Source organism: Lissotriton helveticus, chromosome 9, assembly GCF_964261635.1.
Source record: "Lissotriton helveticus chromosome 9, aLisHel1.1, whole genome shotgun sequence".
NCBI classification, from domain to species: Eukaryota; Metazoa; Chordata; class Amphibia; order Caudata; family Salamandridae; genus Lissotriton; species Lissotriton helveticus.
Window position 1 is genome coordinate 1,160,388,954 of NC_136070.1, and position 19,214 is coordinate 1,160,408,167.

A 19,214-nucleotide genomic window follows, 5' to 3' on the forward strand; every position below is an offset into this window, starting at 1 on the left:
TCATTATTCAGAGTGCTGGTCTTTCTCGTTGCAGTCCTCGCCTCCTGGGAAATTTGCCTCCATTCTCAGCAAAACCTATCCAAGTTTACAAATAGCCCACCATTGCAATGTGGCTCTATCTGCTACTCCACCTCCTGTAAAAAAGGAGGAAGCTTTTCCTAAGCACTTATTTTCTTGATCAACCAACAATTGGAAACCAATTTTAAAGTTTAGGCAGGGAGTGTGGAAACTTGGGTTGTGAGGAGGTCGACAAGGACTCTGAGTAGTGAAGATTACCAACCTACCTTGACTAAGTAAAACCATTGAGAAATGCCCTGTGATCCAAATGAACAAATACAACTCTATTCTGGTTTTAGAGAAGGAAGCAGTACTGAAATAGCAATGTTAAAAGTACTGGATGACATCCATGATTTGCTACAGGAAGAGAAGGCATTCAACACAGTGAACCACGATGTTCTACTCGATACATTAGAAACTAGAATAAGATTCAGAGGCATGGTGCTAAACTAGTTCAGATTCTTCCTGTCAGAATTCTCTTAGGTTTTCATACTGGGGAATGTTAGGCCACAACCAAAACAAATGTCATGCTTTCTGCGGCATCCTGCAAGGCTAGACTCTTTCCCTGTTCTTGTATTGCCTTTATTGAGCAGCTAAGTCAACTTTGCAAAAGCATGGACTAAAAGTTACAGAGATAAGCAGATGATAACAATCTTCATATAAAGATATCCTCTAACCATGATCTTCACACACTATAGAGAGGTATAAAGAAATGACTCAAATGGGTGTCAGTTGCTTGAAATGTAATCCTCAGAAGACCATATTTCTACTGCTCTCCTGTAGGTTCAAGAATAAAATGGATCCTACTCTGTTCACAGAACTTGTAGATATTGGCTGTGTACTATCTTCCCTAGCTTCTATCAAAATTGTACAGTTTTGGATTGGACCTCCATTCCTATGCTACCACAGTTGAACAAACCTGCTCAGACAGCTAATTAAGAATTAAGTGCTTTCTTCCGAATGACTAACTGAAGTGAGCAAGCACATGACCTAATCATTTCAATAACCGATGAGGGAAATACCATCCCAGAGGATCTACAGCTAACACTGTGTCAAACTAAAGGATAGCCTCTATTCCACAACCTGCTTAATTGATGGTAGAAACAAATGTGATCGCATTACCCCTGTTCTAAAGGAAGTTCACTGGCTTCAGTTACATGCTTGGATAAAGGTTAAAGATCTGCTGTTTCACACGCAAAAAAAACCTTCACTGACAGACCAAGCTCATTTAGCCAATCTACAGAATATTTCTGGAGGCCTAGTACTTTCCAGCACCAAGAACATGCTTCTTTTGGACATTCCAAAAGTGTGATCTTTTCTAGCTCTTTTCTGGCTCTGTCACTGACACTTGGAACTCTCTCACATTACATCTAACATTAATCCTGTGCTGCCTTTCATTACAAAACTGTCTAAAAATTCATGATTTCCAGGTAAACAAAAACTCTTTCCTGAAAGACTTGGTTCTGGAGGTAAAGCATATGAAGCTGTGTGGACATAAACTGTGTGGATTGAAGCATCGGATGCAGAAGGAAAATGGAAAATACAATAACACCAGGTCTTGCTCAGAGTGAACAGATAATGGAACCTTCAGAGTAAAATCCAGACTAAAGATCTCAGAACTAATATGGTAGGGAAAAAAAATAAAAATTTGTTCTGAGATCAGGAGTGCTGCAATCTCACCAGTTCCCCTACATGAGTAAATGGCAACACAAAAAGAACATGCAATTATGAGAATATAAGGTCCGGACTCTAACTGTTCAAAAAGTGATTCCTCTAATATCTGTAGGACTAAAGGTCAATCCCAAGGTGCAGCAGCAGGATTCATCACCAGTCTTCGCAGATAGAAACGATTTAGTTATATAATAGCCTAAAAGCAAATGCATTATACTTGCGAGCCTCTGAATAACTGCCCATTGGCTATGCAAAGTGGATACTTCTAACTATATCAGAAAACCATCCATCAAAAAAGACAGGTATTTTGATAGTTCACAATAGGAGGGTTGCAACGCTTTGGGAGAACACCACTTCCCAAAATTCTTCTAATGACTAGAATATACTTTTAGAGTGAGGGGTAGTTTGACTGTTGACTATTAAGACTATGTTTGCTGAAAATCCAAACCTGAAGCCCTTCTCCAGATTATGGGGGTTCAAGAACCATTGAAGGTACAGAGCTACTTTTATGTTCCGGTATTTCTGGCCTTGTAATCTTGAGAGGTTGGATTCCAAAAGTGAAGATGTTTAACTAAAGTATTAAGATAGTCTTGACTAAGGATGAAGTACCAAGGATGCAGCCATATATCCCCCTATATTGCTCTCAATCTGTCTGGAATGGCTTGCTGAGAGGTCTGGAAAGACATCTATATTGCTTTCTTTTTCGAGAGAAGAAAAACGTCTATCAGATCAGTCCTGAAGACAGCCACAAGTAACAGAAGGTCTTATAATATCATCAGTTGGGGTTTCTTTGTTAATGAGAGAGCTGTGTTTTCAAAGGGATTTGCATACTTTAATCACTTGATTGCATGCCTTTGAAAAGAAGAGGACATTATCAAGTTATCGAAGTATGTAAAGACTTTACTACTCCTGGAATTAATCGGACCCAGCACAGCTGCCATGACTTTGATAAAAATTTCGAGGGCTGTCAGTAGATGAAAGGTAAGTACTTTGAATCGATAATGCTATCCCTGATCACAAAATCGAAGTTACTTCTGATAAGGGTTGTGAATTGGTATGTGAATGTTATCTCCCCTGGCAGCATGTTCTTAACTCTCGCGCTTCGGCTGGTGTCTCATCTGAATATAAGCTGTGAAATGTACTACATATTCATTATTTTATCTTTTCATGATTGTTTGATTAGTTTCCCTTATCAATATAAAGCTCTTGAGTATCATTCCTCGCTCTATTTGCACGGGCTTTCCATACAAGTAGTCTTCCGTACTTCTCCCCAAGCTCAAATCGTCTTAATTTACTTGCTTACCGCTTTTCCTGTTAATAAAGATTTTTCAGTCTCCTCCACAATAGGTTCATCCAAACATGTTTCCTAGGTGCAATGGATGATCCTGGACAGCAACCAAAGCAGCCAAGAAATCAAAGAACACATCTTAAAGCAAACCTCTAAAATATATATAATTTAGATGAAAAAAACATGGGAATGATTTTTTGCTACTTCATTCTACAGCCTTGCGAACTTCAGCATGGAATGACAAGGACTCTGGATCTTTCTTATAATATTGAATGAATAACTAAATAGTTGTCCTCTGAATGCAGTGTAGACATAGGAAAGGATAGTTTGTTTTAGTTGTGAACTATCTCAACCAGGTCAGAATCCTGAATGAAGTGGCGTCCTGTTTCCTTCTCTGTATTTCGTAGCATATCATAAGGGCAAGAGGTCTCTATATGAGGTGTCTTAGATGTAGAATTGTCTCTGACTATGAAAGCTGCAGCAGCAGCTTGTTTTACGTAGCAAGAATGTCCCATAAAGTAGGGTTTTGTGACAAAAGTGTAATTCTCAGCTTTTTACCACTGGAGAACTGGAAGAATGTATTTTCAACGTTTTCTCTTTTTGGCACAAGTGATACGGTGTTTGGTAATACTCTTGTTCCAGACAATGAACAACAGCTTTGTGTTCCCTCCGATAAAGAGAAACAGCCGTAAATGAAGATGCCAATACTTGCCTCACCGGTCTGAGCAAGCAACTTCCACTTGCTCAGAGCAAACATCACATCTCCCCCAAGTTTTCTGGTACCACCACCATTGCTGGGAAAGGCATGGAGGTGGTCACATCATGTCATAATACTGCCAGCAAACTAGAGTATGCTGAGAATTACTCCGCTAGAATTCTAGATTGCGATAGCAGATTCAAAGACTCAACAGCCAACCTAAAGAAAAATTGACTTTTATTTTCAATCCTCAAAACTGCTATAGCGGAGTTTCATGATGACCAACCTGGATACATATTAATGGAAATTAAATGCTACAGCAAGTTCAACAACTGAAAGAAGCAAAACCTACAATATGGTAACATAATGTTACTTGCCACATTACATCACAAAAGGCCTCTGTCACGCATTCGCTGCAAACAACAAACAGGACGTTTTTAGGGAAGGCTTCCACCTTTTCTAGAAGAGGGGGAGTTTATGAAGCCTGCTTATAACACATCCCAATAGATTGCAATACGTTTTATCCTGAAAAAGTGTTTCTGGAGCTGTTACAGTTCATTAATGCTAAACTAACATGTTTGATTATTGGTTGAGACTTCTAGCACTTAATTTAGCAACAACATAAAAATTAATTCACCTATGGCTCCAAAGAAGGTTTGGTTAGCAGCATGCTCATAATGGGAGTTAAAAGGATGTCCTAAATGAAGAACAACATTCTGAGAAGTTAAGTGGTTTTCTAGAAAATGTCTGGTTCTTAGAAGGTAACTCCCAAAGCAGATAAGCAGATCCATCGTTTGTCGACTCGTTGGTTTTTAGGTCTCGCCTGATCCAGCGCATGCGCTGTTCTGGCGAGACATTTAGTAACTGGGTTTTCAAAGGGCTACCAAAGGCTTTTGTTGGCCTCCAGCGTGCGGTTACGCGCGCGTGGACGTGCAGAGCGGCCATCTGGCTTTCTGTAATGGGTCATTAAGCCTTACAGTGCGTGAATCCCCTCCCCTACCCCCTCCCTTCTCCCAGTCACCCTTCCCCCCCCTCACTTCTTTTCCCACTTTCCTCTCGCTCCCGAAGTCTGCTCAAGCGCACCACTCGGTCTCTCCATTCACTCCTCACTTCTCTTCCCACTTTCCTCTCCCTCCTTCAGTTTTTTTTAAATGGGGTAGCAGCACGTTCCTCTGTGGTCTTGGTTATGTTTTGAACCCATGACGTGATGACTGTACGGATCTTGGCTTGGTGTAAAAGTCTCCCACTAGAAGACTTCGCCTTTTCGTAGCCTAGGTATTTACTGATTTATTCTGCTCTCGCTTCCGGAGGGTTCGCGTGGGCCTGTGGGACGGTTGGCTCCACTCGCACGGGGTCCGAGGCCACCAAGCACCGCCCCGCGCCTAAATACCGCTAAGTGTTTGAACAGTCACATCCGCCCTCACCCGGCGCCTGTTAAATCAGTGACACCGTGTCCTCACATCTGGGCTCGAGCCCATGGCACTCTTCGGTGGCACGACCCCAGCTGCATTTGCTAAAACGCATCCTCCACCCGAGCCTTGGCAATGAAAGGAAAGGCTCACCCACCTTGCTCATGGGTGAGGAAATTATATTTTCTCACATGCATTTGTTACTTTGTGCAGGAATGCCATTGTAAGCAAAGACTTTTGAGTTCAACGAAACCTCACTACACGTTTTATTTCACAGGTTAATTTTCTTTTCCAGTGACACAGAATGTGGTGTGAGGAACACAGCTGCCAACTTTGGAGCTGGGGAAATCACTTAATCCCCCCCCCCCAAAAATGATTGTGTCCTTGTGTAATGTAACTGGTGCTCATGTAAAACACTGAAATACCTTTAGGTCGAGTTTGCGCTGTATAAAACTTTGAGGAATAAAATAGGAACAAGCTAACTAGGCAAAAATTGGCACACATAGGAGTGCATATCCATATATTGTTTGTTTACAACCAAACAACTGCAAATGCTTTCAAGCTCTCACAAAGACAAAGGTGGCTACTAATATACAAACATTGAGGAAAACACATTTATAAAATCGTACTTCCAACAAAGCTACAGAGCCTCAACATACCATTAGGCATGATGACTCTTATAACCACAGAAACCCATGTGCCTAGAGTCACAAAACACATATCACTACACAGAAAAACACCCGCAGCTTCACATACATAATCTCAATACCTCACAAAACAACATGCATTGAGTATTCAAACAGAACCAGATAATCCAATGCTCTGTCACACACATACTTTGCATGCACAAACCTGACACTAAGAAAATACAGACAAGTGTACTCATCATGTGAAACTACACATGTACTTAGTCTCACACGCAATTATATAACACGCATTAAAAAAGCAATAGGTCTCGCCTTTCATTAAGTTAAAGCCATTTGCTTTGCTATACAATACCATTACCAGCACTCATGTGAACTTCTCTCACGGGTGGGAGCCACAGTGTATAGACACAACAGCCAGACAGACAGTTTATGCAGAATAACTACTGTGTGTACAGTACCGCAATTGTCAAAGGTAAAAACAAATTGTGTATTAGAGCAGATAGTAGAAAAGAGCACAGGTTTCGTACAGTCCTCTGTTCCCAGTAGCAATTCTCTGTACAGTAACGAGGGCTTATAGAGTGTGAAGCATGCACAATAACAATTATTTTTAAAAAAACAACACCAGCATGAATGCATAAATATGGACTGTGGAACAAGGGAGTACACTCGGTAAAGTAAAATGTATATATATGTGTAGAGTAAAAATAAAATGTATTTCTAAACTTTCAAACAGGTTTGAAGGGATTTCTGTGAAAGCCCATAAATACTTATAAGGTCCCAAAAGCAAGATCTATTGCCTATGCCAATGCTTGTTTCTGGGGTTGCCAGGCTCATAACCAAAAGAAAGAGTATGTATTCTGCTTGTGGAAAGCTACGCGCAGTGCAGCTAGTTGGCTTTCCAGAAAGGAAATACCCAAATGGGAATGTGTGGGATATTGATCTTAGAGGTTTAGCCTGTGATTCTGACCTGACTCTCAACCTTTACGCAAATCTATTGATACCGTTAAAGGCATCAATAAGTTTGATTCCATAGCTGTCCATTAGGCACTGGGGTTAGCTTGTCCTTGCTGGAAGAAAGAATGGTTGGGCTTGACCAGCACCTAGAGATTGAGCATGAATGCCCTTTCCCAATTTTTACACTTGAATAGTTTATTCATAGTAGAAGTTCTCTAGGTTCTAGCCTTTCTTTACAATGCAAGCTAGGAAAAGGTACTAGAGGCCACAGCAGCCCAGAACATTGGTATGTAATAATGTTCTCACCCTGAGACTGGGAGGAAAGGGCTTCTACCATTGCCTGTTGAAGAGGCAATCTAAACTTTATAAATCCAGAACAGCAGAATCAAAAAAACGGAAGCTGTTCAGCCTGAAGACCTGCATTTCTGACTTGTTCACCAGGTGCTCATGGTTGGAACGTTTAACTATCATTCAAGATTCCTTTCTAAAATCTCTGGCAGAACCTGTCTAGTTTTGTCAGATGCATGTTTCAGTTGCCTGTCTGTGAAGAGTATGATGCTTTAATATAGCTTTAAAGTGTAAAGTTAATCTATTTATTTGTACCAAGTCCAAAATTCAGCCTCAATCACAGTTGAATTAGACCAACCTCTCTCCTAAGTACTTCTATAAAATACCCTCTGCCACACTTAGTTTCTTTCATTGTCCCACAATTTCTGACTTTGCCACTGCATCTTTTCCCCATGTTATCAGTTGTTTACTTTGACTTTTACTGAAAATAGTTATAACTTTTTTTGACAGTTTCACATTTTCTGCTTACCTTTTATGTTTAGTTAATTCATTTTCACTATTTTATAACTACTTTGCATCTTCTATTTTTCATTCATATGCCTGTTTTGCTATTGATATTCCACTCCTGCATCACCAAGCACCTCTCGAAGAGTATACCCACTTGCATTACCCCCACAGTCCCAGAGATAAAAATTCATTGCCATTTTATTTTTCATCCCCAGTCCTGAACAGAGCATCTGGATGGGACGGAGCCTGCTGAGTGACAGCATCAGGGAAGAGGGTGGGCTTTATGTGTACTGCTTAAAGTGCGCATGACTTTTTGGCTGTCCGTCTCTCAATGGCCAGCCACATATACACACAACTAGGTTAGAGCAAGTGCAAGCCTCCCAAGTGATGAGGAGTGCCGAGTGAGCCTGCTCCTCGCAATCAGGGCGCTGCTCTCCTGCTGCACGATGGCAGCGCCAGGTTGGTCAAGGGAGTTTCCTGGTGGCCGGGCTGCAATTCGAGAAAGAAGAGGATTAGTTCGGACGACTCGGTAAGTATTTAATTTTTTTTAAAGTTACTTTTATTTGCACTTTCACGAGCCTTCCCCCACACCCCTCCCTGTAGATGCCAACAGCCACTGCTTAAGGAGACCTTTGGGTTACCTCTTCTGAAGCCTTCCTAGCCAGGGTGTCATGAAGAGTCAGATAGACCACATATAGCCGCTTTCCCTCCATTTATCGAACAGAGACATTTCCTAGTTAGTTTTATAATTTTTTACAGAGATGTCTGTTAGTGTAAATATCAACATGACCGCATAGACCTATTGCTGTCAAGCAGGGCTTGGATACAAAGAAGTTTATTTTAGTTTGCTCAAGAATGAAGGATGTATGGAAGGAATTTCAGTCATCTTCCAAAAGGCACAGCCTTAATTTAGCCATTTATTTCATTTCCTCCTAGACACATGAAGGAGATTTCAGAACTTCAATCCCAGCAAAAGAATGAAATCGAGGCGCTCTTTATTCGACTTGGAAAGCCATTACCCCATAACGTAGGGTTATTTCAAGTGGCGCCACCAAGTGGCCGGCGGAGAAGAGTGAGCAAAAGTAAACTGAAAGCGGGAAAATTGATAAATCCTTTGGTTCAGCAGCTGAAAGGCGTCCCATCAAATTCAAGTAAGTTAATTTGTTTTTTGTTGCTATTGTATGTGTTTTTTAGCCCTACGAATATCCCCGAATGACAATTTGATTACGATGTTTACATATGAAAAAATGCAATACCCAGGGCTGATGCTAATGTGCTAAAAGAAATTATGTTACTACGAGGAGACCTTCATGAAAAAACAGTATGGATCAATAATACATTTTACCATTAGGTTACAATAATGCATATAACAATAACAGAAAAGCATTGAAAGGGACTATTCTTGCCTATCAGGCAAAAGGCATTTATCGCCTAAAAATAAATTATGTTGTAAAGGGCAGGGTTTACAACTAGGTTTAGGATTATGGTCTGGGCAGGGTATTAGAAGAGTGATGAGGGTTTTTCTAAAGGTAATATTGGGAATAGGGCGATTTGTTAATGTGGGGGAGAGTAGATAAAATGCACTTTCTTCTTAAAGGAACATCTGGGCCTGCATTATATAATGGGTGTATTGTTTGAGCTATGGGCCCTTGTAAGTAGTTGAGCTGGCACAAACTGGGACAATGTGCCCTACTACCAGTGCTTAATTTGTGTAAAAAAAAATGAAATAAATAAAGTCAGAAGGCAGCTTGAACCAGTCCGTTTCTCCTGTTAGCACTGCCTAAAACAGAACCAACTACTAACCATGAAAATAGGGAGTGGATGTGCCGTAATGGCCAGATCTGTTGACTTTGGAGCTGGGGAACCAGGTTCGAGTCTCTGCGTAGGCTCAACATCCTGTGATTCGGTGCAAATCACTTAATCTCCCGGTGCCTACCATAAATGAATGTGTCCTTAAAGATGCTCATGAAAAGCGCTGGTGTTGATGATTAAGTGCCAGTTCTGAGCACCGGAAACCACTGGCTCCAATTAAGCACTGCCTACTACAATCTATGACCTACCGCCACAGCATCCACGAACGTGTGCAGGCCCTGGGGACAGCGCATTCAGTGAAATACAAAGTGGCTGATTACATCTGCGTTTCACAGTGCAGATGGTAGATGCCTGCTCTTTTACGAGGGGACAGAGATTCCCCTTCAGACAGATTTAGTGAATGACTGCGCCTGCTTAAGGGGAGATCCATAGCACCCCCTTTACCCTCAGGAGGGCTGTCCTCAGCAGGGGGTGCACTAACCATGCTCCTCCTAAAGGCCAGTTTGCTGCTGCACCCACGCACATAATACAGTTCGTGTGCTGGAGCTAAGGGATTCCATTATTTGCATGGGGCCATGTCCCTATGCAAATGAGGGAATGCCCTCTGAAAATAGTGATGGCGTTGCATATGCACCATCACTATCTATAGAAAGGACTGTCTAAGAGCCTGCAGGCCCTTCTTCAATACCATAGTCCCATGGAGTCACACTAATCGGGCGCGCACTCCCACTGCACCCTCGGGACACTGTATGTAATAGGACCCCTACTAAAAGTTCTGTTATAATGGTTTATTTAATGTTTTTGAATATGCTTCATACAGGCTTCTTTGTAATAGCATTTATTCTAAAATTTGTCTTGTGGGTAGGTTGGAGAGGAGAGCAATTGGAGATTCAATTCAGTTCTATTTATATAGCGCATAACTACCCAACCGGGCCTCCCAGCGCTTAATTCTACAACCTCTCCAGAATACCTGCATGAACCTTTTGCCTAAAGCCCCCACTTCAGAAAAGGTGGGTTTTAAAAAGTTTTATGAATCAGACTGCCAACTGCTGACATCTGGGGAGGGTGTTCCAGAGCTCGGGAACAAGATACCCAAAGGAGCGGCCACCACTTCTCACTCTTTTGACCTTGGGATTTAGCGTTTTCATCCAGAATTGCCCCCAAACAAACAAAATGAATTCTATGTAGGCAGGTAGGTGTACATCGCACTTTTTACAGTGCTGTGCAAGTAGAATGTATGAAGAGATACTTTGGGGACATTTAAATTGCACATATTCAGTGCCACTGGAATTATGCAGCAAAGAACGGCCAAATTATGAGTCAGGGCTGAATAAATTATATGGCAATAAAAGGCAAAGTATGCGGCGTAATGCAGCACATTTTGTGATAGCATTACTTCATTGTTTTGTCATGTCAGTACTTGTTAACACTGTCTGGGCATAGGTTGTACCTCATTAGTATCTGTTAAGCACTCAACGACAGCAATAAACAGAAAGGTGATCAGTCAACCTTTGCAAAGGGCCTTCCAGTGCGTGAAAAGCTGGAGGTTTCTTCAAAAGTTATGTCACCCTTCCATCTGGGATAAGCCATCACGCTACTGATTATCTTCTCTGCATCTTTCTGTGGAGGAGTAGCTACACTGGTTGGATCCACAGTAAGCCTTTGGCGTCCACATTGATAGAACTAAGGAATGCTAGGTGGTTGAGCTACTATTTGTTGGAATTGCCTGAGCAAATTAATGAAAGGTACCAAAACTGTAATTTGATAGATTGTGCTTTTCCTCCAGCTGTGATATGATTTGATTAAAGCAGACCCTTCTGAGGGCCTTTGACCTCATTTCTCCAGCGCAAAGGCCTCAGCAACAACTCTTACTTGAGGTATTCCTGTTTTAGACATCTACAAGGAAGGCAGTTAGGCATCTATTCGAACTTTCAGCAGGAATTTCTGTATTGATTGTAAGATCCACAGGAAGACATTGGTTGCTCTTTCTTGCGGAACTTCCTGGTGTAAATTCTACTCCCAGAACCACACCTCTTTGGAGGAAGTATTCCTTTGGTATCTGCTGTGATTTCCAAAATTGCAAAAATTCTGGGCAGCCAGTTTCTGGGTAAATCTTCATACCTGAAGCATATTAGCCTGATGCAATGTGCACTCATCCTTTAGTATGGGTTTAGCACTTTCAATGCCCTTTAAGAAAGGCAACAAAAAAGATTAATGTCTTCACTTATTCTAGAGTCCAATCTTTTCTGCAGTTGTCCACTAGCTGGTGATTCCTAAGATTAACTGCTGTACAATATTCTATCGAAGAGATTAGAAGGAGGGTGGTGAGCCTATCGCAAAACAATTATGAATTTTGCTTACAGAAAAAAATAAATATCCTGGTGAGTTGATCAATGTTTTACAAAGAATAGGCTCTGTCCCATCCTATCCATTGAGTTTCATAAAGATGCAAAACAAGAAAAAAGGCCAGCAGTATGCTGGAGCAGAACAGGTTTGCGTGAGCCTAAATGACTTTGGATTCTGTAGCATTGGATCATATATATATTTATACACTTGGTTAAATATGTCCCCATTATCAGGCTAATATTCAATAATTCCTAACTGAATCGAATGTTGGTGGCCGAAGAAAAATGCGGCTTTTCTGTACATCAATTTGTGAGTTTATTTGCTTTTAGCATATCTAAAACTATTGGTTTTCAGAAGCTGTATTTTAGCAAAAAGGTCGTGGTCAGATTATGTCCCTTGTTACACTGTAAGAGTGCTCATGCTACTTTATGCCCATCAACAAAAATATGACTTCTCTGAGGAAATAAATACAGTCCGAAATGCTTCTGTTTTATTCCCAACTACATTAGATATTAGTATGGAATATTTTTGTGAATAGCACTCTACTGAGCAAGTTTCTACAGGCCTGGAGAGAGCTAGGAATTATTCCCCCAAAAATTCAAAAAGGAATAATTTAGATATACTAATGATCCGAAATATTATACACAAGTACAATTTTTATGGCATAAACCTTCTAAATCTTCTAAATGAATGAACTAAAGCATCCCTTCATCTAGAGCCTTGGTTGTTAAAAAAATACTAACTGTACTTTACTACTTGTCCAAGGCCTAAAGGAATATCAAGAAACCAAACTTCCTGCTCACTAAAGAAAAGTAGCAACCTGTCCATTAAAACTCTTTCAGTAGTGCTAGCAATCTGCTCCGGTCTGTACAGAACAAACAATACACAGATAACAGCCATTTTTTGCTTCAAGGGTAAATCCCAATTAGACTACACTGTGACAGACATTATATGCCATGCTATTTCAAATTGCTATGCCACCTGATTTGAGTTAAACTGTTGGAAAACTAGAAGTAATCTTAGTAGTACTTATCCAAAAAAACGAAGACCTATGTGGAGGCCAAGATGGTTCTGGTAAAAGTCCAGCTAAAGAAGGCACAAAGGCTTTTTTGAAGGTTGTGGACATAGGTTCCCATACATGTAATCAGAGTTGCAGAAGCCAATCATAAGTAAAGTGCATCTGCCTTTAGGATAGATGATCAGGCTAATAATTTAGAACCGTACTTAAGTGTCACGTCTTGTTGCAAAGAAATGTATCTAAACTTCATGGTTATATAATCTGGCATGAGATTCTTAAACAAGCAAAGGCAATAACAGTTTAATGGACCAACAGAAAAATCATTATTGTATCAGTCTTCTGACCCAACAATTTGGTCAAATCAACCTGATTCAAAGCTAAACCATCGCATTTGTAGATATCCATAATTGCATCAATACGACAAAGATATAGCTTTTCACTCAAAGGACTGAGATAGCAGGGTTTTATATACCTTAATCTTCAGGTGTAATCAATAAATAACCCCTGCCACTGGTCAGATAGGCCTTTGATTGACACCAGGAGAAGTAAAGAGCAATCGTCTACATCAGTCCAATAACATGTTAAATCGTAAATGACTTTTAGTTTAGTCAACAAAGAGAATTAATGTAAGTTGAAGATATTTCAGTTTTTAGTTTTTCATGTTTTATTCATTGTTTTAATCTTTAGATCTGATTATTAAGGTGTTATGATCCATCAATAGATATTTAATTATAAAATTGAATGCAAGATTTGGTAAAATAACAGTTAATATTGTAATAACACAGCAAGTGTGTTTTATAAAGGAGAATTTCCTAATCTAAATTTAATTGAAATAACAAGAAAAAAGTGTCAGTTCAGATACCCATAAAGAGTACTCATGAGTCAATGCACAAGCGTAAAGCGTTTGCATAATCAGCTGGAAAATATTCTCAGCTTAGAATTCAGCAGACAATCAGTAAAACCGAAGTATGGTAGCCTCTCATTAAGAAAGGCATCAGAAACTCAAAAGTGAGTCTCCAGTCAGAAAGTTGGGGAAAGGAATCCGGAATCTAGCTGCTACTCCAGGAACATGCACTAATATAAACACACAATATTCTATGTTGCAACATATTATTTTGTCTCCAGACTCCTCCAATAGAATTTGAGTAAACTTCTGGTAAGAGGCGAACTCCCCAATTTCCCAGACTGGAGTGTCTGTAAACACTAGACCATGAAAAGTTACATTGTTGAGATTCTGTGGTCCCAACTGTTCTTCTCATGACTCATTCTTCCTGTTTCCTCCTCTCCTCTTGGCGTGAGCCTCACTATCGGTTGTCTAATATAAAACAAGTGCCTATTCACTAGCTAATAGACTTTTGGAAAATTGCAACATCTGCAAAAAGAGAGAAAAACTTTGTCCGCAAACAACTATTCAATTTGAAAACAGGCCCTTCAATATTTTCATTTAACATGGCATCGACAGTTCAGTTAGCTTAAATCGGCAATTTTATTTCACATTTAGGCCTAATATAATTTTTAAGTATGATTACCTTCTTACAAATTTTGTGTTTAGTATATGCACTGATTTAGACTCTGGCTTTACTTTATTAACAAAGTGTTTGTGTTCCAAATAAAATTTTGGGTTATCAGTTTCTTCAACAAAATCAAGCTACCATTCATCTTTCCTTTCCACATGCATCATTCCTTTCCACATGCATCATTCCCCTCTCATCTCCCTTAAGCATGTTTGTCTTACATATGTAAATGTTTGACATATTTACAATTGGATGTGCAAATAGACTATGTAAAAATGTATTTTTGTTTTTTCACCTGACACAAAAACAACTTAGCATTGCCCTGGTCTCTCTATCCTTTATACCACCGTCTCAAGTGATGGTGTTTGTGGTTGGTCGACTCTTCACTAGACTCCACCAGGTCAAAAGATAGCTTTTTTAGGAAATGATTCCCATGTAGTAGAATTTGCACAGTCTCATTAGTGGGGCTTCCACGAGGTAGAGTCAGACACTTAAGATGGAAAACTGTTTCTCACAACAACAAAAAATTATGGCATAATGTAACATGCTTTGTTTGGAAGCTATTGGTTTTAGATTTCACTCATGGCATTTGTTTATTTTTATGCACCAAACAAATTGAAAAACAAAAACAGTCCCTACCTCACCTAAAACTCTAAAAGAATGTATCAACCAAGCTCATTAATCTTTCCCCTCATGGATCTATCTATGTCCCCACAGAAGGCAAACTGGCTTTAACTAACCAGTATGTATCGTTTATTCTGCTTTTTGGGTCCCTAACAATAGTACTCATGCAAAAAAGAGAACACTGTGGTTTAGGATGGAACAATCGCTCCACGTGCAGGACCTAAGCAAGGTCGAGAGACCATCAGCATGGTGATTATAGTGTTGTTGCCCAAACACCTCAGAGGGCCTGGTAGTATTTGTCTTGTAGCTCTGGAAGCTCTGACCTACACTTTGAGGTATAGTTTAAAAGTTTCATGTACATACTAGTGTCCTTCGCTGTATTCTTAAAATGCTATGCCTGTTGTTCGCATAGCATTTCCTGTATAAAGTCAATCCCTGCCCTTCAGTCTCCACCAATGTTTTTCACCACCTTAATATCACTGTCAATGCCACCAGATTAATTTACCTTGAATATCTTGGGCAGGTTCCCAGTATAGTTAAAGAGAATGAAGTGCAGTTCTCCCGCTTCCTTTTTAACCACTGAGCATCCCATCATCTCCTGACTGACAAAATGTATTTAGCACATTATTCAAGTGGTCTCCTGTGGGTGGTGTTAGAAATCACTGTCTAACACAATTATGACTTTAAAAAGGTTAAGAAGGTTACTGTGAAGGCTATTGAAAAAAGAATAGCAGAACATTCCACGGGATAGTGATCTGCAGTGCAAAATGTTTTCTCCTTTGAAAGATAAGCTGTGAGGGCTATTCGTACATTTTATGGTACTACTAAAGTCCTATCTAGGAATGTACGGTATGATGCTGGCTTTTAGATCAGAGAGGGCTTACTGTGTTGGTAATTGAATTTTAAGTTGGGTAATTGAATGCAAATGCTTACAGTGGAGAGACGGATTGCTTTCCTTGACATAGTCCAAGCCAACTGAACAACTGCATGCTCTGTAGCTAGCCTTTAATGTAGATTACTCTTAGGCATGCATAAAACTTATTGCCACTGTCATCGTGTTAGTTAATGATGGCACCTTCTGCAACCATTTTTTATGTAGAACACCAGCATGATATTTTTCAAGTTGTTGAGCTGAAGAAAATGACTTCAAACTACATTTTTCATTTTCAGGGCTTGGGTAGTATCACAGAATAGGCTCCCAGGCAACACTTGATTCGAATGTGTGGGTTGAATGTTTGTCAAACAAACGGTAATGGTTTGTGAAACACATAAAAGGTATTGGGAGAAAAGCTTGAAATAATTCCAACAAGAAGAAATCAATCTAGGTAGCAATCCCCACACCAACAAGCAGCCTCTGCACTCACCTTGATCATCACTGGCAACCACCTTATTGACATATGGCGCGATGCACATCCAGAAGCATGTGAAGGCACCTGTTTTTCCCTACACCACAGGGCATGGTCAAGAATAGACTACTGGCTATTGTCCAAGACCGTGGTCTCCTAGAGACCCACAGCTTCTCACCTGCCCTACACTTTATCCGATCATGCACCGTTCCAACTGACGATCAGCCCCCGGAACGCACCGCACCATCTAGCACTTTTTCCTGGTGACTACCCCCAAATGTGCTCAGGGACCAAGTCTTTAACCACTTGGATGCTAATGACAAGGGTAACTCGTCATGGAGTTGCCATTCATTTCAATGGAGAAGAAGTACAAAAATATGGAACTGCCTTAGCATCCAAGTTAAAGAAGAAGTATGCTTTGCTATTGAGGAATACTTTTCACAAAATGCTGGGTCAGTACGCTCCCCCGCCACACTTTGGGATGCCTTTATCCAAGGCATCTCCATAGCCAAACCGCATGGGGTACTTGGGGCCATCCGGGGTACACTCTCAGCACTTGAAAAAGATATCTCCGCACTCGAAACCCAATTCCACCACTCTAGTAATCCCACTGTTTTAGCTGACATCCGCGACAAATTGATGGAATATCAGGAGGAAGCAAACAGAGAGGTGACATTTCTGGGCAAAGAAACCCAGGCACGTCGATATGGCAAAGGTGATTGCCCAGGCGGGACACTAGCCAGGCTACTACAAAAACTACGCGCCTCTTCCTACATCACAGGACTGGTAGACTCAGAGGGCCAACACCACTCCTACACTCCCGATCTACTACACATTATGGTAGATTTTTTCGTCCATCTATACCCTTCCTCCCAGGTGATTCCCCCATCGGACCTGCAAGACTACCATGAGACTATCGAGCTAAATTGGCTTTCCAACTCACACCAGGTATTTCTAGACTCTCCCATCACGGCTGAGGAAGTACATCAGGCAATAGCTAGCCTCTTCCCAGACAATGCCCCTGGCATGGACAGTCTAACAGAGTCCTTCTACAAAGAATACTCTGACATATTAGTTCCTCAACTGCTAGAGGTCTACCATGACGCCTTAGAGGTGGGCTTGCTCCCCTCCTCCATGCAAGAAGCCGTCATCTTCTCGTTCCTCAAACCTGACAAGCCTGCTGATCAATGTGACTCTTACAGGCCCCTGTCGCTCATCAACATTGACAATAAAATATTTGCAAAGATACTAGTGACCAGATTACAGCTCCTGTTGCCGGTGAAGATCAGGCCCAATCAGTCCGGGTTTATACCGGGCCGTTCTACAGTCCATAACCTCCGCACCATGTTTGCGGTACTGCATTATCTAAGCGTTGGCGGCCTTGCTTGATGCAGCTAAGGCATTTGATACACTGGGATGGGGTTTTTTGTTCCCGCTCCTGGATAGAATGGGTCTCTGCTCCATTTTCCTTGCACAGATACGACTTCTTTACACACTGCCCACCGCCTAGATACACCTTAACGGTCAAATATCACAGCTATTTCCAGTCAATAGGGGCACGTGGCAGGGATGCCTCCTTTCACCCCTGCTCTTTGCCATTGCGATGGAGCCCCTAGCCACACAAATCCGTCAACACCATGCTAACCGAGGGGTGGGGTTTACAACTCGGACCCTCACCGTATCCTTGAATGCAGGTGACATTACTTTCTATGTAAGTCAGCCGGAACATAATCTTTCCCCGCTAATCCATGAAGTCATACGCTTCGGAGGCTTGTCCGGGGTTAAGATTAATTGGGCCAAATCAATCCTTTTTTCGCTAACGGACGCCACAACCCCATTCGCTGTAGAATATCCCCTCCAGTGGTAAACAGGGCCCGTTAAATATTTAGGCATCTACCTTAGCAGAGACCTAACTGAACTGTGGCAGGCTAATTTTGGCATACAAGATGGCATGGCTTGAGGAGCGCATCCCAATATGGACGAAACTGCCGCAATCCTAAGTGGGCCGAATCGTCATAGCAAAAATGGTTATATTACCAAAATTTCTTTACCTATTCATAAACATTCCCACTCAGATCACTCAGGCCTTCTTCAAAAGACTCTTGTCCAAGCTCATCACACTGATCTGGGCTGGTCAACAATCCCGGGTTAAATATGAATTGCTGACACAGCCGCAAACTCAAGGAGGGTTGGGACGCCTGACCTACAGTTGTACGCGCTATGCGCCCAGGCACACTTCTTGCATTATTGGATACATCCCACCCAATTTCAACCACATGTTGCAATCAAATTAGATTTGTTTCACCTTGGCTGCTCTCGACAGTGCTGTTTACCCCATATAAACGGCCCACTGCTAAAATAGATACTCCACAGTGCATGAGGTGGGCATGGGCTGGGCTGGCCTGGGCTGGGCTGGCGCGGTGCCGGGAGTTCCCCTCCTTTATGGTCCATCAATCCTGTTAACTAAACATTTATTAATACCCCCAATACAGGATGGCTTCACCTGTAGCCGCACAGATATGCTCAATATACGCACTTTCGCAGACCTTTTCCCTGGGGATCAATTCCACGGTCCTCCGACTCTGCAACCGGCATCCAGCGGTTATACTACCAACTGAGAGCGACATGCCAAGCATTATTCAGGACATTCCCAGCACCTCCAGAGACCCTCACCGCCCGAGAAGCCTTGGGGGAGGACCTCGCCCTTCCACTTACAGGCGCATTATGGGCGTCTTGCTTAGGTCAGCTTCAGTTGTCTCTGAACTACAGGCTTCGCCTCATTCACTTTACTTTTTACACCGAATCTACCGCACTCTTGTGCTATTGCACCGAATGGGCATATCCCCAGACTCTCAATGTTTACGATGCCACGACCTCTCTGTGGATTTCATACATCTCGCTTGGTACTGCCCTGGGGTTACGTCGTACTGGGTGGAGGTCTTTAAGGTGACAGGGGAAATTATACAATTACAGTTGCTCCCCAACCCCTTAATTGGTTACTGGGCCACGTAGCAGAGTTACCTAAACACTCCCGTA

The 19,214-nt window shown here is 41.5% G+C and overlaps 1 protein-coding gene across 1 annotated transcript in view; it reads left to right on the top strand.

Annotated features, from left to right (window-relative positions):
- Positions 1-19,214, top strand: part of WNK2 (WNK lysine deficient protein kinase 2) — a 581,173-nt gene that overhangs the window by 451,320 nt on the left and 110,639 nt on the right. Inside the window, exon 21 of the mRNA XM_078661612.1 lies at positions 8,455-8,669. Within this exon, the coding sequence (XP_078517738.1) occupies positions 8,455-8,669 (215 nt within the window). The remainder of the gene's footprint in view (positions 1-8,454; positions 8,670-19,214) is intronic.